The sequence below is a fragment of the Rhopalosiphum padi genome, chromosome 2, assembly GCF_020882245.1.
Source record: "Rhopalosiphum padi isolate XX-2018 chromosome 2, ASM2088224v1, whole genome shotgun sequence".
NCBI classification, from domain to species: domain Eukaryota; kingdom Metazoa; phylum Arthropoda; class Insecta; order Hemiptera; family Aphididae; genus Rhopalosiphum; species Rhopalosiphum padi.
Genome location: NC_083598.1, coordinates 42,572,817 through 42,595,129, shown reverse-complemented (window position 1 = coordinate 42,595,129; position 22,313 = coordinate 42,572,817). Strand labels below are relative to the sequence as shown.

General features: G+C 29.1%; 5 protein-coding genes across 6 annotated transcripts; 2 read left to right on the top strand and 3 right to left on the bottom strand.

The window, feature by feature from the left end:
- Positions 1-384: 384 nt before the first annotated feature.
- Positions 385-909, bottom strand: LOC132918966 (receptor expression-enhancing protein 5-like). Its single transcript, XM_060980321.1, has one exon. It carries the CDS (start codon positions 907-909, stop codon positions 385-387), a length of 525 nt encoding a protein of 174 aa, XP_060836304.1.
- Positions 910-3,925: 3,016 nt separating this feature from the next.
- LOC132922542 (phosphoglycerate mutase 1) lies at positions 3,926-5,602 on the bottom strand. Its single transcript, XM_060986111.1, has 4 exons — positions 5,383-5,602; positions 4,946-5,178; positions 4,568-4,832; positions 3,926-4,353 (listed from the first exon to the last, which is right to left on the bottom strand). Exons 1-4 carry the CDS (start codon positions 5,480-5,482, stop codon positions 4,187-4,189), a joined length of 765 nt encoding a protein of 254 aa, XP_060842094.1. The 5' UTR covers positions 5,483-5,602; the 3' UTR covers positions 3,926-4,186.
- A 113-nt stretch (positions 5,603-5,715) lies between these two features.
- On the top strand, positions 5,716-7,645 carry LOC132922541 (uncharacterized). The gene is made up of 3 exons (XM_060986110.1): positions 5,716-6,633; positions 6,699-6,834; positions 6,901-7,645. The coding sequence occupies exons 1-3, from the start codon at positions 6,488-6,490 to the stop codon at positions 7,468-7,470; spliced, it is 852 nt and encodes a 283-aa protein (XP_060842093.1). The 5' UTR covers positions 5,716-6,487; the 3' UTR covers positions 7,471-7,645.
- A 653-nt stretch (positions 7,646-8,298) lies between these two features.
- Positions 8,299-11,583, bottom strand: LOC132922540 (histone RNA hairpin-binding protein). The gene is made up of 4 exons (XM_060986109.1): positions 10,500-11,583; positions 10,165-10,275; positions 9,928-10,101; positions 8,299-8,979 (listed from the first exon to the last, which is right to left on the bottom strand). The coding sequence occupies exons 1-4, from the start codon at positions 11,045-11,047 to the stop codon at positions 8,826-8,828; spliced, it is 987 nt and encodes a 328-aa protein (XP_060842092.1). The 5' UTR covers positions 11,048-11,583; the 3' UTR covers positions 8,299-8,825.
- Positions 11,584-11,970: 387 nt separating this feature from the next.
- LOC132922539 (SWI/SNF complex subunit SMARCC2) lies at positions 11,971-22,079 on the top strand. 2 transcript variants are annotated; one of them, XM_060986108.1, is made up of 17 exons: positions 11,971-12,235; positions 12,359-12,478; positions 12,564-12,668; positions 15,216-15,384; positions 15,458-15,666; positions 16,043-16,141; positions 16,203-16,312; positions 16,879-17,018; positions 17,083-17,391; positions 17,476-17,660; positions 17,742-17,965; positions 18,059-18,279; positions 18,989-19,143; positions 19,208-19,303; positions 19,373-19,627; positions 19,691-20,105; positions 21,358-22,079. In XM_060986108.1, the coding sequence occupies exons 1-16, from the start codon at positions 12,119-12,121 to the stop codon at positions 20,069-20,071; spliced, it is 2,895 nt and encodes a 964-aa protein (XP_060842091.1). In that variant the 5' UTR covers positions 11,971-12,118; the 3' UTR covers positions 20,072-20,105; positions 21,358-22,079. The 2 variants fall into 2 exon arrangements, with proteins under 2 accessions (XP_060842091.1, XP_060842090.1); XM_060986107.1 differs by having other exon boundaries at positions 12,564-12,677.
- Positions 22,080-22,313: the final 234 nt, after the last annotated feature.

Here is a 22,313-nt window from a genome sequence, read left to right as displayed (position 1 = left end):
TGAAAAAAATAGGTAAAATGTTAATTTTAGACGAGAGTACGAGACTGTAATGGCGAGTCTTATCTTTATAATGATGTAATATAATAGATTATTCCGTTTAACGTTAAGTATAAGTTTTTCAACATCGCGATCCTGTAAAAAATGAGTGGAAAAAAACACTTGTCATTTCTGTGTATCTATATAATTTCTAGAATCTTCGTGTTCTTCGTCCTTTACAAAAAAAAAAACGTTTTATAATTATACGGGATTCGGGGATTGTATAATATGCTGCAAGCACGCGCATCAATCGGGGGAATCGCATAAAACTATACGTCGGCTTGTTACGCAATATTAAAATTGATTTTTATTTAAAAAAAAAAACAAAAACCGACGTCTTCGCGATCATCAGTCGTCCGAACCGAAGACCATCTCGAAAAACGGCCGTACGACCGCGTCGAGCACGTACGCGGAGCCGTTTTCCCGGATCGGCACGAAACACCAGACGAAAAACCACGTCCGGCACATCTGGTACAGCGGCACGAACCGCAACACCGGCCGGCAGAGCGATTCGACGATCAGCGCCGCGGCGAACGTCATCCAGTACGCGAACTTCTCGTTGCGGGCCTCGTCGGCGGCCGTCACGCGGTCGTACTTGCGCCACACCGGCGGCGGCGGCAGCGGCGAGACGGTCGCCGACACCGTGGCCACCGCGGGCAAGACGAGCGCGAACACGTTGCTCATCAGTTCCGCGGTGGGCTCGAACATGAACAGCACCGACGCGACCAGGACGACGCACAGCAGCACGCGGAACCTGGGCAAACCGGTCAGCGCCTCGGCCCGCACGAACGCCGCGTGCCACGGTTTCGACCTGTCGTTCAGCGCGTCGTCGATGACGCCCCTCACCAGTTCCACCCTCGTCAACCTGGCCATATTGTACGACGTCGGTATATTATAGGCGTACCGCACGTCACGTCACGTCATGTCAGCGCGGGCCGATCGCGGAGGTTCGGTATTATTACGTCGTAGAGAGCGTCGCGAATATTTTAAATTGTCGTGTTCTGCTGCAGTTTATTGCGCGGTCGACGACCGATGTGTGTTTGTTATTGATTCGCGAGGATATAATATAAACACGTCGTTATCGGGTTAGCAACGCTTAGACGAGCACGTCTTGACGACGACTCCGCTCCGGCCGCGGTGTAGGTATTCCGTAAAATAACATAATAATATTATGTAATTTCGTTCGCTGCGGGCCAGACACGGAAAATCGGTCGGCGCGACGTTACCTATTACCGTGTTATCGTGCCATCACACGAAGTCCCTATGTCAGGGGTTACCAACTGGCGGACCGCGAACACTTTTTCAGGAGTGGACGACAATTCAAACGGCAGGCCCCCCCACATCACATTTTGGCCCTGGTACAGAACTAAATTCGGGCCCCTCTTAAATAACAATTAATTTTTTGACATCCCTTAAATTATATTAGTTTTATGTTTAGATTATAAGTTATATATAAGTATACCTAATTAAAAAGTAAAATATCAACAAATTTATAGGTACCTATCCCTTAAAATTGAATACATGTATAATATTACATACATAGTACCTTTGATTATAAATACTATATACTATAATATAGTATTTATAACCAACGATAGTAATATAATAGTACACACTAAAAATGTATGTTAAAAGTAAAAATCTCGAAAAAAAAAGTTATAAAACATTTGTTAGGTAAAAATAAAATAGTGTAATTGTTATAACTTATACTGTAGGTATAATAGGTATTTGAATGTATGTATGTATAATTCTGGTAAATATAAATTAAAATACTATTAGTACACATCACTTTAATTCAAATTTCTATTACCTACTTATATGTCAACAAACTCAAAGCGTTTGGAGCCGCAGTATTTGTCAATGATGCTAATGTGATTATCTACATATTATTTCTTTTATACTTATTCGGCGCTGTTGACGGTTGAGTGTTGATTATTTATTTGTTTTATACTCATAGGCGTAAATTTGCTTTATTAGAAGGGGGCAGGGGTGTATTTAGAAATGTCTTAAGGGGGTGGGGGGGGCACAAACAAAAGGTTCAAATTTGCGTACATATACATGGGTCGTAGAGTTAAATATCTCATATAATAAAAATAAGTATAAAATACGGTGAATGCGGGGGGCACGGGCCCCTTCCTTAAATACGCCCCTGGAAGGGGGAGCTAAAATTATAAACATAGAACAGGCCCAATCATTTAAATTTTATTACAAATTTACAGTTCAAAATTCATACATGCAGCTTAAATGTTCACATAACACATACTTATCAGATATCAGATATCCTGATTAAGAATTACGTTTTACATTTTATAATTTTCTCTCATAAATAACCTTAAATTTCTTGAAAATCTTAAAAAATGTAGGGGGGCTAAGCCAACTAAGTCCCCCCAGGCCCCAATGTATGCCTATGTTAATACTTATTTTAATAATTCCCGGTTAAAAAAGTTGAGTGGTTGTCAGAATTGTAAGCAAACTTTGTTAAAACACAAAAAACAACTGTGTTATTAACAACTATTAAAAAACTCAAGACTTGTTTCGTAAAAAAACCTCAACAGTTGAAAGTAAATATACACTATTATTATAGTATATAACATGGGTTACCAAATGGCGGCCCTCAAACACATTTTATCCGACCGGCAGACAAATAATAAATAAGTTATTTATATGTTATTTAAAATAACACATTTACACATATTACGACAACATTATATGTGTTATTATTGTAAATTATTATTTTTGATAAATATTATTGGTTTTTATATAATGGAAATATGTAGTTAGAATTTTGATGGCCGTGAAAAATTTTCAGATCCCTAATGTGGCCCTTCAAAAATATTAATTAAAACCCATGGTATCTAACATAAAATATGAATTATACTTGCAAGTTACAATTAACTACCTATGTATTAATCAGAGCTTTTAACTTTACACTATAAAGATTAAAATGTACAAAATTAAATAGTTTAAATTTTAAACTTCTAAACTTTAAAATATAATAAACCAACTACATATTAGAACTTGATAAAATGTGTGTAGATAAATTAAAATTGAATTTGTATTAGAATTGTATTATCAATTAAGTAATTAGTAAATAGTAGGTGCAATTGTACAATAAAATGATACAAATAACCCGAGTATTTTACTAATATATTTATTATTATACATGAATTAGTATTGACTGATACGCCTCATTTGTTTATTTCCCTATTTACCAAAAAAATTGAGTTATGTTAGAATATAATCTTATTTTTGAGTAGGCCCTTTAAGGGGGCACCAATTTTTTTTTGCTCCGGGGCGCAAAATGTCTAAATATGCCATACGGCACTGCCAACTTGTTTAACATGTGCCAAGAAGTATGCACAGGCTGTTTTGAAGACTAAAAGAAAAATTATTGGAAATGCTCAAAATTCAATTCAGATTTACGAAGCTCATTTCTCTGGCCAATGAAAGTACAGAAGTAGATTATTAGCCGGAGATGCTCGTAAGTAACCCTAAAGTTCGAAATGCGAACGAAACACAATCACATACACAATGAAACATAGCTAATAGCAACCACAATTACAGAATACAAATGATCGAAGCACATTTATAATTTTAAAATGAATAATACAGAAACTGACTTGTTAAATGAAAAAAATGGAAAATTGAAACGTAGGCAAAGTTTTAGAAAAAAAGTAAAAACATATTTATATACTAGAAAAGCAAAAAGTTAACACATTTCATAATATAGGTAATGTAAGTGTATTGAATTATTGAATTTTAAAACTACTTAATAATTTTTGGAGGTAGAAAGGAATAAATGCAAAGTGTAACAGGACAATAAAAGAGGTCAACATTAACATTAAATACTAAATAACTAATAACAAATAAATACCTTTCGGTAATCAGATTACATTCAAGGCTCACTAAATTTTAATTTATGATACTTCAATATTTTCACAATATAACCAATATGTATACTACCTGTACTCTGTATACATAAAAATACTTTTTAACTGCATCTAGTGTATAAATGGTTTTATATTTACCTAATAGTTCCATAAATAATTTAACAACATACTATGTAAAGAATACATTTCAAAATATTTTATGCTACTAATAAGTATTTAAATTTTTTTTTAGTTGATTAGGTTTATTTTTTTTTCAACGATTATTTTGCTTTGCCTTGTGCAGCAACAGCTTCAATTGCCTTTTTTACAGTCTCTTCGTCACCCAAAAACTTCATTGAAACCACAGGTTTAAAGTTCTCATCTAATTCATATTCAAATGGTATACCAGTAGGTAAGTTAAGAGACATGATTTGGTCTTCAGTCAAATCTGAAAAATATATATTAAGTAAATAAATATGATTATTTTTTTAAATTTAATTTACAAAAGCCAGTGAAATTAATACAAAAAAAAAAAAAAAATTGTCAAAATTAATGTACTTTTTCAATAAAATCAATAATTGTATAGTAATACAAATTGTAGCCATAACCCAAAAATGAATACTGATAGCACATAATTAAAAATAAATTAATAGGAAACTCACTGTCTAAATGTTTGACTATTCCTCTAAGACTGTTTCCATGAGCAGCTATTAATATTTGTTTTCCTTCTTTTAGCTGGGGAATAATAACATCATTCCAGTAAGGCAATGTCCTTTGAATCGTCAATTTCAATGATTCAAACATAGGAAACTCTTCCTTTGAAGGTTCATCTTTGTAACGAGGGTCATTTACGATTTGATCATAGTATGCATGGTCTGTATCCATGGAAGGTGGAGGAGTGTCGAAACTGCGTCTCCATATTTGAACCTGAAACCAAAATATTAAACAATAAATATTAATACTGGAATTAGATATGGAAATTAAACTTATGAATATAATGTTAAAATAACAAAAAATTGAAATGAGTATGATTATATTACCTGTGCTTCACCATATTTGGCTGCAGTTTCAGATTTGTTCAATCCAGTAAGGCCACCATAATGTCTTTCATTCAAACGCCAAGTTTTAGATATCGGAATGTCTTCTTGGCCAAGTTCTTTCAATATTGCACCCAGCGTGTTTTGTGCTCTCTTTAATACAGATGTGTGTGCCAGGTCAAATTTGTAATTGCCTTGTTTCAATGCTTTACCAGCATTTGCTGCTTCCTCTTCACCTACTCAACAAAAAATAATGGCACAAGCCTTTATTAAATTGAAACTGATAGAATATCAACATCAAATCGACAATACAACTCGAAATAAGCCTCAAGTTAGGTATAACAAATCTGATTCCATAACATTTGAGGTATCAACTCTTTTAATTATACAAAATTCATAATTTATGCACTTTAATCTACGAATAGTACAAAATTACAAACCTTTGGGGCTTAACGAAGCATCATACCATCCGCAGAACAAGTTTTTTTGGTTCCATTCACTTTCGCCGTGTCTAACCATCACTACCTTGTACTTGGCCATTGTATTTCGTAAATTGAAAATCGGAAATTTGGAAATATTGAAGTCTTCTAACGAACTATTGAAGGTGAATTGAAACTTTTTATAACCTTGTCATTTGCTAAAAGTCAAATTTCAATAAATGAGAAAAACACCGTGACGTCACTACTGATAAGCATAAAACCAAGTGTTACCAAATTTCAAAATGGTAATAACCTTTAAGAGCTCCACTGGAATGATAATTTCACGAAACACACCTCGGGCTGTTGAAAATGTCGACAGAATATTAATATTACTACATCGTCACAGACACATACGACGTGTGTAACATAATTCAAAAACAGAGTAAAAATCCTCGCTTTTTACGAAAAATCGAATACGTTACCGGTGGACTATTATAAATTTTCGAGTTTCTAGCCGTTTATTTGAAGTGAAAATTTGTGGGCATATGTTTTCGTGGAGGAAAAAACTAATTGTAAACTTCTTCAATGAAATTTAATTTATTACAATCACCGATTACGATAAATACGATAAACGCACGTGATGATATCATAGACCAACAGGCAACAGCTATATAAAATAAATTTATTTTAAGTTATTTTATATATCTGTGCATAGACCTATAATAAAAAATTATAAATATTTTATTATTTTTATAATAAAAACTATAGGTTTATGGATGATATTAACTGTTTATCAGGATCTCAAAGTACAAACTATTTACTATCATTATGTATATGGCATGTATACTATTCTAATAGTATTTTAGAATTTAGAATATTATTAGTGTTTTAGTTTGTAGTATTGTAGTTTAATGTTCAACTAATAACTATTAACAAATAATATATTATTTATCCATAATATTTGGCGATGATTATTGAATAATATCTCCCGTCATAAATGAACAGAAGTCAATAATTCAGTATTCAAATAAACAGACAGTACTAAGGTTAAATAGTATTAAATGTTTAATTTTAAGCATTTGTAAACTTCAGTCTGAACAACGACGTTGTTAACACTTGAATTGAGATGACAAACGACACTGCAAATTTCACTATGTTTTCTACTAACACTGTAAAAGTCAAGTGTGACTGGCAGTCAAACGTTTGTGGAATGGACATCGAACACTGTGTTGCGGCCCGTCCAAAGCAATCTGACATTGATGCGGAAAAACTGTAAAACAATATTATTTTTAAAATATAAATTATTATTATTTTTATTGTTATAATAATTGTTGCAGTGATGTATTGCAATTAATAACAGAATTTGATTGCAAGAGCGTGAATTTTGAGAAACCTGAACATCTAAGTGACTTATTCATAAATATCAACTGTGATCCGACACATGTAATTGATACAGTAGCTGTGTGTTCAGAGGTAAGATTGTGTCATTTTGCATTATGATGTATATTAATGAGAACAATTATTTTTTTTGTTTTTCAGGCCAGAATCATAGAACTGTTTGGGAAGACTGGAGAATATGTGTCTATACATCAGTCTTTAAGTCACAGTGATTTTGATGGAGTTCAAATGTACTCTCATTTGATACCCATTGACAGTACAGAATGTGCTTTAAAATTAAAGCAATTTAATAATTCAGATTTCATTTGGATTTTTGGTATAATTATTTATTTAACCGAAATCAAAGAACATTCTAACAAATTCTTGGGTCCTATAAATATGCAGAATGTTCAAAATTTGTTGGAGTCAAAACCATTAGACTTAAATGCTTTAAAACTATTTTCTATGTTGAGCCTTAAACAATCGCAATCAATTAATAATGATGTTTTAATGTCGATTTTTAAAAATATGGATAATTCCAAATTTTCAAATAATGATCCAGAAGGTGGTGAATTCAAATCGGTTAGTTTCAAACAATTCGAAGAAAAAGTAGAGCACCGACTTCAAAATATGGCTGTTCAAATGAATACGATTGAGAATAAAATTGAAACATTAAATAAAAAGTTTGACTTGTTGATAAGCGCATTACACGATAAAAAAATTTTGGTGTGATATTATGTTTTGTCTAAAATGTTTAAATGTTACTTTTATCCTCAAACTATGACAAAATCGAAGATGGAATTTTAATTCTATTTTGTCTTGTTTTTAAATGTATATATTAATTTTATTGTATAAACAGACTGAAATATTTAATGTATAAAACTAATAACAAACTTATCTGATATAATTTTATTTTATTTTCAAAGAATTTGTACTTGTATTTATGTACTGTTGCAACTATAATATAATTTATTTGTGTTAAGAAGGAACCTTAATGTCATCTCCAAATAAATAATACAATAATCTCTCAAATATTGGTGTGCTCGCCATATAGTAAAGTTGTAATCTTGGACCTTGGCATACAAGTCTGCAGCCAAAATCATTCTAAACAAGCACTGATTTTCATAAATTAAAAAAAAAATATATCTGAAATATTTTAAGATTTATATTTTGTATTAATACTGCTCATAACTTTGATAATATTATAACACATTCCTTTGCAGACCTTGTAGGCCTAGGCCAATTTGTAATAAATAATAGTTTTCAATTTTTATATAATAATACTGTAATTATTTAATTTTTCACTTCAAATCTACTTGATAAAATTGAATATCTTATAATATTATACCTGTAGTAGCGTGGACAAGTACACAGAAAAGTTGTACTATATGTTACAAACAAACATAAGAAATGCAGTTAGGACTTAAAATTGTATGCGCATTCAACAATTTCTACTATATATACAGTGTATTATTAAATGAATAATAATAGATGATAAGAATACTATTATATTATAATATTCACGGCAGAGATGCCTATTTAAAAATTAAGTATACAAAGTTTGAATGTAATACAAATATATTCAAGATTTAATTATTAATACATTTACATAGTAATAAATAGACATTATAAATTTAAAATGGTTATAAATTGGTATAAAACATAAATATGAAAGCCTTAATTGTTCGAACAAGGTTCTAATTGATGGAAATGGAACACATAGTTTATAATATTGTAAAACTGACTCAATATGAATATAATTACAAAAATAAAAAATAAAAATTATATACACATACCTAGATAGTCATACATATATTCAAATTAAGTAACTAATATTTTTAATCAAATTTAGTTAATAAAATAAAAGTTGGTATCCATTAATTTTAACATTTAACACATGTTTAGTTTTTACTGTATAGAAAATAAATAAAATTCTTTCAAGTTTTAGAGAAATAAACATTTTATAATTAAATATAATATACATAATAAATAACCTACAGATTATCAAAAATATTTTAATGAATGGTCAATAAATGTTATGGGTGTAAAATGTATGAATACATAGATACCTAATTTTCAGATTTTATTTATTTCTTAAACTTCTTCTGATTTAAAGTAAGACCATCTTCATGGTTTTCTCGTTTTTGTTGTGATGAATCTTCAGACAACCTCAATGGAGGCGTTGATGGCCTTGAATCTGAGGCCTGAGAACTTGAATCCAAACTAGTCATTGATCCTAGTCTATAAATTAAACACAATATCATCAACATGTCTATGTCAGAATTATGGTTCAGATTAAAGTTTAATGATATATTGTGTCATATACTATTTAATAAATAATATGGTATTGAATATAAGATTATTATTCTTGAAAGAGTTTATTATTTGTTCAGTCATAATTTCACAGAAAAATTAATTAAGTTAGAAAAGTTGTTAACTAAATTAAGTAAAACATGAAAAACTAAGTAATGTTTTTTTTTTGACAGAGCTAAATTTTCATTTATTACGTATAACTTCAAGCTGTATTTCCAAATAATAACTCCAGAATAATTTTTTTTCATGTTTACATCATCAATATTGACAATTTATTGAATATTTTAATTGTCATTCAAATCAAAATTTTTTGACCAAAACATTAAATGCTGATGATGAAATTTATTAAATACAATATTTTTTTATCATTTTAATAAATATATTTTTCTTTTAATATTAGATTGTTTAGTATACATTTCTATAATTTGAATTAAATATTGAGATCATTTTTTTTTTTTTTTGGAAATACAATGAACTAGTTACATATTGTAACATAGTAGCTCTGAAAAATATACCGTTAAAAAAATTACATATCTGCCCACGTTGTAACATACATGATTGATCCGATCAAACTGAAAGTATTCACTAATATTGTTGTATTTATTTTATTAAATGTTATTTCACAAAAAAATTTTGGTCATCAAGTATAAATTAAGTTTGCAACCCCCAAGACTAGCCCATAGGAAAAGTATTAAATTTCTTAATTTTCCACTCAGACCTATTAAAGGATAATACTAGTTACACAATGCATACAAAAAACTTTAATGATATTAATTATTATTAGATCAATCTTAAATAATGTATAAATATCCACATTTACTTTCAATCATTGTAATGTATATATAAAGCACATGTTTCTTATATTCATTTACTTACGAGCACAAATTTGAACTTGAACCCGTTGTCAAGGCATCATCGTCATCATGTCTTCTATCAGGGTCCCATAAATGTAACTTAACTCTCCAGTTTTTAATTAATCCATCCCAGGCTCGCCTAGTATATTTCAAATTTTTTGGAGGAGTTTTAGGATGCCTCTTTGTACGTTCATGTCTAAAAATATAATACTTATAATAATTTATTTACTTTATTTATAAAATATATAAAAGTACATACTTAGGAACCTGTTCTAGATACTTGACGTATCCAATAGTATTTTTACCAAAATCTATTTGTTTTTGTCTTCTTGCTAAAATTAATGCGTCTGTTTCACGTCCCAATTTTACTCTACAAAAATATAATAAAATATAAATCATCAAAATAATACTGAATTAATAAAAATATTTCAAAATAAATTACTCCATTCTAAAATAAAATACTGAAATATAAATGGATAATTTTCAGTGTAATAAACACTTAATATTGAAGTAACTAACTAACAAGATACAAAACATTTCATTAAACAATACTCATTTATTTTATTAAAATTTTTAACAAAAATACATGCTTACTTGGGACTTTCTACAGAGTCATGTATATTCTTATGATCTGTGGATTTTTTGTTAACTTTGTTGACCCGCTCAGGTGACACGGAATCAGTAACCACAGACTCGCTTTCAGAAGTTAATCTTCTCTTAGCATGCTGTACATCCTTCTTGAGGTTTTCTTCTTTACAGACCAGCTCTTTAGGTTTATCATCTGATGTTTTATTTGACTCTTCCTTTACAAATGGACTACAAATGGTATCTTCGTCAAACATATGTGTCTTTTCATCAAATTCCTGTTTGACTGGCGTTACCATGTGTACATTGTTCATGAAAGAAGTCAAACTGAGATCGTCCTGGGTCGAAGCTTTGACAAACTCCTTTTTAACTGGCTGGAAAACCATATCGTACAGATCGTCCTCGTCATTCTTCACGCTCGGATCGTCGACGTTCTTTAGTGGCGAATCGGTGTCTGTCTGCGACTGTGATGATTGCGAACTGTCGCAGAGTTCGGCCCAACTCTTACCGGATAGATCAGTGACAGTGGATTTAAGTTTTCGTTTAACGTCGGCCATCGCGGTATCGTTACCAAACAAGTCGCGCGGCGGGACGACGTACCAACGAAAAGTGTAATTTGACTAATTCGAGCGTGCCTCGGTGCGAACAGTATAAATAATAGCCAGAGGTCAGCTACAACGATATCGCGTGATAGTAGTGGAACGACTGACGATATAAATAATAAATACTTTAAATTAAGTTTTTTCAGCCTACACTTTGGTAGTGACGAGTGACGACTTACGAAAAACACCAAACAATGAAACAACAGTAGTACTCGGACTGCTTGGCGCGTGCACTAGAGCAACAGCGACAAACTGGCTAAGCTACAGTCGAACACTTTGTGCCTTTGACAAAATATGATTGTACGATATTTTTTGTCTTTTCATATAATCGTTGAAAAAAAAATTCCAAAATCGAAACGCAGTATTACGCCGCAACGACGTGCTAATGTAACAATGTAAAGATATCACTAAAAATTAATAACATTAATATTTATTATTTAATAATATAATATCATCAAATATTATAATATTTGGTAACATTATTGTTAAAATTTAGTATACTATTAGATACCGCCGAACCCATATGTAAACAAAAATCGCGGGAAATCGGTATTTTTACTAATACAGTTGCGCCAATACACAGAAATTCTCGTTTTGTGCGTTACATAAATTTAAATACTATTGAAAACACTGAAAACTAACATTCTATTCATTCAACAAATTTAAACACGAGTATTTACGAGAAATTATTATTTTTAATATATTACAACACGACGGGATGTCATGCCGTCGTCAAATATAATTATTAATACAACAACAACTTAGAATAAAAATAATATTTTCGAATTTCAAAGGTTACATCTGGTAATTTTGAGTCGACATTCTGTCAACCCTGTGCACAAAATCCAAACAATTCGGCCATATTTATTATCGACGTTTTTTTGTTATTGTTTCTTGCTTGTCGTGTTCACCGGGTTTTGCGGTATTAGATATAATCGTCCAAAGTTTTGCCGAAAGCTCGTTTTTTGGGTTTTTCGACAAACCGGCCCTATTTCGTCGTCCGATCGTCCACTACCCGACGCTACGATGTTGGCCTTGGGTCCGAAAAAGGACGGCAGTCCGAACGTGAAATTTTTTGAATCTCCCGAAACGCTGAACATGTTGGAGGGCGTTAGGACGTGGCTAATGAAAAATCACAAAAAGGTTCGTACATTTTTGTTTAACAACATCTAGCCTTTTATGTCCGGACGTATCCGACGGTCCCGTCGCGTTGTATTGGCTATTAAACGTGTGTATTGTGACGGTTTTATTCTGTTTCTTGTTCAGTACCTTCAAGCAGATCCACCAACCAACAAGACTCTTGCAGCCCTGGTGTTGCAGCTCATTCAATTTCAAGAAGACAATCTCGGCAAAAATGTCAGCAAACCACCACTCACTCGCTTGCCTGTTAGTTGATTTGACAAATTCTCATTGGTTCCGTTCATCTGTGATTTTTTTTGATCCACCGATTGTTATCGACATTCTGTTGTAGATGCGCTGTTTTATGGATTTCAAACCTGGAGGTGCTCTGTGTCATTTGCTAGCTACCGTGTACAAGTTTAAAGTGGAACAGGGGTGGCGAAGATTCGATTTCCAGGTCAGTAAGGTATGATTTGGCGAGACGAGCCTTCATTTCACCTCACCACTAACCACTAATCGGACGTGCACGCCTGACCTGTTGTTATAATCCCACGCTGTCAATTTGTATTGCTATAGCTCGTCTCCAATTTATTATTATTGGTATTATAATATGTGTACGAAATTTGTTCATGTTGCCCGTGTTGTGTGCTTTTTCTGTGGTGACCACAAAGTTAATTACATGCCGAGCACGTACTTTCTGCACCTGTCTCTCCTTATTCCTATAGGATAATGTCCTAATCCTTTGCAATATGTACATCAATGGATTATACAAGTAACACAAACTACTCAAGTACTTTTTTGTATATGTAGATTAACAATTTAGTAGTTTATCAATAATTATGTACAGTTTATCTACATAAGTTCTAAATATTTAATTGAACACATATTTATACTTAGGATTAAATTAAATTACATTTAATAGGTACATATGAGATTAAAATTATGAATACCTATAACATTTTTTATTTTCATTAATATTTATCAACTAACTTGGATCCACCGAATCATAGGTTGTATTATAGGTCAGCTAATGAAAGTTAATCAATTTATTGTTATCAATACTACTCATTTATTACTTTTTTCAAAAACTAAAAAACCTTAAGTCTTAACACTATACAATTGTGCCTCTCGTATGAAATTATAGTAGAAGTCATAGATTTTAGCAAAATTGTTATTAACATAAAAAGACATTGTTTTCGCCTAAGTTTACACCATCATGTTTACACATAACAGCAAATATTTATGTTTATATTTTCAGAAGAATCCATTTTATTCTGTTGCTAGAAATAATAGAGCAAATTGACGAATGTGTTATCCAAGGTTCTACATTTTTTTTTTATATTTTAATTTTGAAGCGAATTATAAGCAATTGAGTTGAAAAATACATTTAATATTTTAAATGCTTATAATTTGTTGTAAACGTGGAATCCTGGATAATATTATTTTTAAATTTGATTTAAATTGACAGATTATTTCACCCTTTTATTTTAGTAAATTAGTTTCTTTTTAATATACAATTTCTATGTTATATTATGTAACTTAAATGAAGATAACTTATGTTAAAAATGATAACCTCTTTAACTCTCAAATGTTTATTACATTTTTAATTTATAATATAGTTAAAACTTAATATTTTGTTTTAGTTATAAAGTCATATAGACTGCACAAATTATTTAATTTTTAGCATAATATAAGAAATATTATATCACCTTTAAAATCATCAATAAAAATTAATTCTATGTAAATATTTTAAGCTATACGCCTGGAAAAAAAACGCCTTTTACGCATGATTCTGTTATAAGGCATGTAAGTGATCAGTAACACTTGCTATCAAATGCCTATATGTTTTTTTTATATTTGAGCCAATGAAAGAAAATAAATTTGTATTTTAATAATAAATGGAATATATTTTAACTGTATGATCAAAACCATCAAACAATTATTAGTCATATGGTATTTACATAATTACAATTATATTTGATTATAGGTTCTATGTTGTGATAGTGAATTCCAAACAATACATATAATTTAGTTATTTTCTATTATATACATTTAAATAGTTTACTAAGGTTGAAACTTTTTTCACAATTTTTTATCAAAATAATATAGGTATATGTGTATTGTATGCATTCATATGTATCTATATGAAGCATAAAATTATACAGTTTTATCATTAATATAAATAATAATAAAATTGTTCACAATGCACTACTGGCAAATAAAAATAAATTTAATGGGAATTTATAAGTGTATTATAAGTATAATTGGGACTAAGAACTGCTTTATATGTTTAAAATTATAAATATTTTGGTGTATATAGAAATAGTTTTAATAACATTTGTGTGCTTGTTCATGTGAACTAATATTTTTCTTCTACATTCTTATACTAATTCAGTTATTAAACAACATGTTAGAGAAAATACTTGTCAATATTTTATGTTATGAATAATAATGTACAGAACTTAAAAATCTTAAGACATTGTTTAGTAGTCCAAAATTTATATTTCTTATTATTTATTCAAAAACTAAAACTATCATTTCTACAACTTAATCAACATTTTAAAATGTCTTTTACTTATGATCTACAATATTTTATTATTATTTTTGTCATTAAACACATTAAATACATGTTTGTATTAAATAATATTTTAAAGTACTGTACATGTTTATTATGTTGTCTTAACTATATACTAAAATTATATTTAACTTTTATGAAGTATACTAAAGTAAAATTTATATTCTCATAAATACTGTTTTATAAATTTGAGATGTTGGTATATTATTTTCAATATAAAATAGCTAGCTCTTATATATGTATGTATATATTTTTTAACAAATCTCATTACTTTTTTAATTTATTTCATAGCAATTTTACTAAATTTGCATAAATGTTTATCATTATTATTTTTAGTATCCTTCATAGAAGTTTATGTGTTTATCTTTAAATGTATTAAAGTAAATTAATTTTTACTTGATCATAAAAGTGATTCTGGTTTATTCACAGAGTCCTTCTAGAATGGACAGAAGTATTGAAATGTTTATGAACGTTGAAAAGGCTTTAATTCATGCCAAATGTCTATCTATGCCAGTTATACTTATTCATCCAGATGTTGATAAAATAGTTCAAAACCGCATTAAAGATATTATCAAAAGGCATCAAGGAACACTTACTGGTATATATTTACAAAGTTCATTAAGCATTTTACATTCAAATGAACTATTATTCTTAAAAAAAAAAACTTTTAGAAAACGAACAAGAAGCTACTCATGTCTTATTTCCGGTTGTGGATCCATTGGATGAAGAATATGCTCGTCCCGTTTACAAAAATAAAGAACGTTGGATACAAATGCATTGGTATTATTTTCCTGATTCTCATGATTCATGGGTGACTACTGAATTACCAGTTGAACCACCTGAAGTATTATATGGCAATCAACATCCAACTCCATGGAGGGTAACTTAATTTAAATATTTATTATTTATTTATTATTCATTTTGAATTTGAACTGATTTTTTAATGCTCCACCACAGGACATTTACATTATGTTTAACTTGTAATTTTAACATACCTAAATGTATGATAAATATGTTTTCTAATAATTCTAATATTATTATATTACATAATTTACTGTTTAAGTATAATTGTTTATTGGTATAACAAGGTGCTATACATTTCATTAAACTAATAGACTTAAAATATAATTAACAATAGTTATAGAATATTTTTTAATTACATTCATATGACAAAAAATTCTATGTTAGGTAGTTATTCTACTTAAAATGCATAAATAAATTTATTTAAAGATTAATAAACAATTACTGTATTTTAGGTCACAGCGTCTTGGGTCTTAGATTTAGATACTTATAATGAGTGGATGAATGAAGAAGATTATGAAGTTGATGAAACTGGCAAAAAAAAAGTTCATAAAGTAAAATAATAAAACTTGAACCTTATTTTATATATTATTTAATATTGAATTATTTTACTAGTTACGTCTCTCAGTTGAAGATTTCATGAGTAATGACCCATCTGGAGGTAAGAAAAAGCCTAAACGAAAGCGAACGCCATCACCACCTTCAAAACCAAATAAACGTAAAAGGTAATAAGATAATTTAATAATTTAACTAGGGAACAAATTTAAATGCTCTAAAAAACAAGAAAAATGCCTTAAAAAAATATGATTTTAATGCATTTATAACAGAATTTTTTTTTTTTTAATGCTCTTAAAATTATTTTTAACATTGAAAAAAATTTTTTAATTATACAAATTTTTATTCTTAGGTATTAATTATTTGTATTGTTTTCATAATCTTCTAGTTCTCCTATCTTGTTTTTAATTTGAAATTTATTTCCAAAAAATAAATATACAATTTAGATAGATACATTTGTTATACTTTTACCCTGTGTTTCATAATAGCACTGTATAACCAGGTGCTGCTTATTTTTTATCAAATTATATCAATTCCTTTATAAAAATTACTTAAAAACATAAATAATACAAAATAAAAGTTACAAATTTTAATTCCTTCATTTATGAAATAGACTTTGTGCTTGGATATCAATGTTTTCGAACATTCAGAAAAAAATGCAATTTGCATTTAAATTTGTTCCTTAGATGTAATTAATAGTTGTTATTTAACTTAATTATATTTATTAATTGTATAGTGGACGTGGAGGTTCTGTGATGAGTGTAAAGAAAAATAAAGTTGATGATGATAGTGATGATCTAACTAGAGATCTTGAAGATCCGATTTCAGAACCCAATATTTCTGAAGTTAATTTAAATATTTCTCAAATAAAAACTGGTAATTCTTTATAATATTTTGTATGTAAAATACCTATTAAACATAATATATTTTATATAAAAAGGATCATCTTCATCAAAGAAGGATAGTGATTCTCAGCCAATTAGAAGTGGTACTCTTATGGATTTAGATGAGGATTTGGATAAAAGTGAAGATAATAAAAACTATGATAATAACGCACAAGATGGTACAAGTTGTCCTGCATCGGGAGTGTCTAGTACTGGAGGTGCTTTATCAATAATTAAAGAAGAAGGACCAGAAGATAATGCCACTGAACAAATGCATCATATTGTTATACCAAGTTATGCTGCATGGTTTGATTATAATTCAATTCATACAGTTGAGAAACGTGCCTTACCAGAGTTTTTCAATAGTATGTATCCGTATATATATATATATATATATCATAATATTTTTATAATTTGTTAATAATTTTCCAATGTATCTATTGTTTCAGACAAGAATAAATCGAAAACCCCTGAAATATACTTAGCGTATCGAAATTTCATGATTGATACATATAGACTTAATCCAACTGAATATATGACAAGTACTGCTGCTAGGCGTAATTTGGCTGGTGATGTTTGTGCAATTATGAGAGTTCATGCTTTTTTGGAACAATGGGGTCTTATTAACTATCAAGTAAATATTTTATTTCATTTAAATTTTAAAAGGTACACATTTTTTTTTCTATGCATTAATATACAATGATAAATAATTAAGGTTGATGCTGATAGTAGACCAACTGCAATGGGTCCACCACCTACATCTCATTTTCATATCTTATCTGATACACCCTCTGGTTTGCAACCTGTTAATCCTCCTAGAACCCAACAACCTTCAGCTGCTAAAACACTTTTAGATTTAGAGAAAAAGCCTGTAATAGCAGATAAAGATGCTGGTCATCACCCAGAACCATTATCTAGTTTTGGACTTAAATTAGATCAGTAAGTATTCAAATTTCTGATAATTATATTTATGTTTTTAAACATTTTATTAGTATTATATTTTTCTTTTTATTAATAATCGTGTTTTTTTAGATATGCTAAAAAACCTGGTTTATTACGAAATAAGACAGCTGCTGGAATGACAAGAGATTGGACTGAACAAGAAACTTTATTATTACTCGAAGGATTAGAAATGTATAAAGATGATTGGAACAAAGTTTGTGAACATGTTGGCACAAGAACTCAAGATGAATGCATATTACACTTTCTTCGTTTACCCATAGAAGATCCCTACTTAGAAGATTTTGAAACTGGTATGAATATTAAACCTGTTATAACATATTATATGTAATAATGTTATTTATATAATATTAGTAACTGTATACTATATGGCAGAGGTTTTCAAAGCGTGGGGCGCATAAGCTTTATAAGGGGGGTGCGCAAGAAAATTTTAAAATTAACATTGCATTGGTAGGACAGAAAAAAATTTGTGAAATGTCCACATTAATAAAAACAAGCCTACCCATCACATTAAAATTGGCCGATTAATTAAAACCTTTAATAAAAAATACATTTTATTTTAAAATAAATTTGTAATATTAATATCGATATTAGTCTATATTTGTTGTTTATTTTTAACTTTTTGTTACTCTAAACATGACTATTAAAATTATTTTTATGAGGGGGCGGCTCAGGTCTGGGGTTGACCAAAAGGGAGGGGGGCCTGGCCTGAAAAGTTTGAGAACCTCTGCTATATGGAATGGTTTTTTTCGGTATTCCGATTTTGAAAACTATCAACCCTATCAAGGTTGTTTTTAAAAATTCTAGTATAATGGATTTCTGGAATTAAGGTATATCATTTGTACCACAGTATGTATCGGTATCAAATTTAAATACCAGTAACATATTATGTATACTTAAATAATAAAATACCTTGTATCTATCTATCAAGTATAATTGGATTAATTTCATCATATTTTCTTAAATAATTGATTCAAATGTATTTAAATTATTTTTTATTAGGTGGTGCTTTGGGTCCTTTATCTTATCAACCCATTCCATTTAGTAAATCTGGTAATCCAATTATGTCTACTGTTGCTTTTTTGGCATCTGTAGTGGACCCCAGAGTTGCTGCTGCAGCAGCTAAAGCTGCTATGGAAGAATTTGCTGCAATTCGAGTAAGTTAATATAATTTTATTACTTTTAATTGAGAGATGGTTTAAAAAAAAAAAATTATTTCAGGATGAAGTTCCTTCTGCTTTGATGGATGCTCATGTTAAAAACATTGAAGCAGCCACTACAGATGGAAAGTATGATCCAGCTGTTGGGCTTTTACAGGTAAAATGATAAAAATATTACTGTACATTTAAATGTTATCAATTATATAATATTTCTATTGTTGTATAGAGTGGTATTGCGGGAACTTTCCCAGAAAAAGAAGAAGAAAATGAAAAAGAAAAAAAAGAACCTGAAGATGTCAAAGATCCATCATTGACAACAGAAAATGATAAATCCGTCAGAGCCGATAAAGAAGTAGTCTCTGAAAAAGATAAAGAGCAACCTATGGATGTTGATAAGAAACCTTGTGAAGAAACTACAGCCAGTACTCAGTCTACTACTGTTAATCGTACTGCTGAAGAAGAACCTGAACGAATAGTTAAAGTAAGTTGTAATGTTAAAATTATCTCATTCAAATGACTAATATTTGTTTTGCATAATTATTAGGACTCTGAAGTACAAGCTGCTGCTGCTGCAGCTTTAGCCGCAGCTGCTGTCAAAGCAAAACATTTAGCAGCTGTAGAAGAACGAAAAATAAAATCTCTTGTTGCATTACTAGTAGAAACACAAATGAAAAAACTAGAGATAAAGTTAAGACACTTTGAGGAATTAGAAACAACTATGGAAAGGGAACGTGAAGGGTTAGAATACCAAAGGCAGCAGTTGATACAAGAGCGACAACAATTCCATTTAGAACAGCTAAAAGCTGCTGAATTCAGAGCTCGCCAACAGGCTCATCATAGATTACAAGCTGCAGGTGTTCCTCCTCCAGTCTCAAACCCTGAACATGTTGCTCCTGCATCACCCGCACCTCCAATGGCCACATAAAACATGCAATTCCAGAATTACAAAGCCTTATAATGTGAGTTATATTTAGCCGTTTTATCAATAGTGAAATTTTTATCATACAAATATCTTTTAGTTTTACCAACCTTTTAACATTAAATCCATCTTCCTCATTGTATAAATTGTTAAATATATTTCATTTCACTTTTTTTGTTTCTTAAATAATAGTTTTGGTGTTTGATCTTCAAAAAATATTGTAAAAAATATTAATATTAATCTAAAACCATTAGAATATTTACTTATTTATATATATATATATAATCCCATAATAAAATCAATTATTTTATCATTAAATATATACATATACAATTATATTATTTCCTATTATTATTATAATTATTTTATCTTTTATCATTTTTATTTAATATTTGTACTAATAATTATGTAAAATTACTTTTTTTAATGTATTAAATTGAACTAATTTTTATACTTGGAGTATATATCATTTATCTTATTATTTTTTATGTTAATTTATTAAAGAAAAAAAAGTAGAGGTTAAAGATAAACAATACATTTGTAATATCATATCCTTAAAAACGACTAGTATTAATTGTTCTGTTGCTCATGGTATCATTTTACATAGAATGTTTAACTGCTCTATATTTTGTTTATAGTTCCATCTTATCAAAATAAACAAGTTTGAATTCATGTCTATAATAATATACTATGTTTATACTACTCATGTAAGAGTGATGTTAGGCAATGATTTTCTTCACACAATGGTAACTTATGCCCAGTTTAGGGAGTTTCTTAGTAATTCAAACAATCATCTAGTTTGCATTTTGCTTATATTAATTAGGTGAAGAGTTGTGGCCGACTATTGAAAATAAATACTGAAGATGATAATTGATTTATTGAGTGGCGTATCTCAACTGGACAATAATTTATCATCGCCTGAAACCAACTATTTAATATTTTATTCAATATCTATGTATATTTTTCACTTCATACTATTACTTTTATTGTTTTTTTTTTTATTATTGAGCTTGGAATATATTTCAGATTATTTTACTTCAATTTTTATCGGTTTTATTTAGAACTCTTGTTAAGTTATAAATTACATTTTATTAAGTTTTATCTCTAAATAATAAAAACAATTTAAAAAAAAATCTTGATATCTATTAGATAATTTTATATTTTGTAATTATCAGGAATTTATTTTACTTTTTTTATAAGTGTTATTTTTAATGTCCTTTATATAATCCAATAAATCTTAATTTTATGTTAAAATTTGAACATTATTTTATAATATATATTTTTGTCAACAGGTATATTATGATAAATGGTCTGTTTGAATTCTGGATTAGTCGTCGATTATTTAAAATCAGTGGAAGTTCTGTAAGTACTTTTGTATTCACTTGTAAATATTTAGTTATTTATAGGGTCTTACTGTAATAGTTGATTTAATTAGTATGTATTAATGTATTATTAAATGTATTCTAGATAATAATAGGTGCAAATAAATATATTAACTTGTACTGTTAGGATATAAAGAAAATTACATAATTTATTTGTTTTAATGTACAATTTGACAAAGAAAGAGAAATGTTTTATTTAATATTTTAATATTTTTTATGTGTTACAATCTTATACTGTTTTACTACATTATTGAAATAATTAAATTTTGTGTAGTTTCCAGACTACTTTGTGTAACTTAATATACGATTGTATGATTTAATACAACTAAAATGTAAGTAATTTTTATATTAGATAAATAGTAATGTAATATTTAAGTCATGTGTTTTCCTTTTTTTTTTATATATATATATATATATTGATGAGATAAACAAATATACATATATTTATTGTATTTTCAATATACACAATTATTAGTTATTACTAGTATTTATTGAACATATATCTATATTTCTTTGATAATTAACAATTACAATTGATACTATTAACCAAAAAAGGTATTGACCCCATCGGTGCCGACATCTTTTAAGGGACCTGTGTTTACAAAATAATAAAAATCCTGATGAAAAAACTATCTACTACTTTGAGTTATTAACACTGGCCCTTTGATTCCTAATCAGATTTTTATCAGAATTAGATATATCTAATAATAATGATATTGTTTTTATTAATGTTATTACTTATTACTATAATACTATCTACGGGTATACCGCAATCGGAAACATACCGGAACATGAAATATTGAATATAGAGCGATTATGAATTATACAATAATTATTAACCTTGAAATAGGTTTATACATCTACTA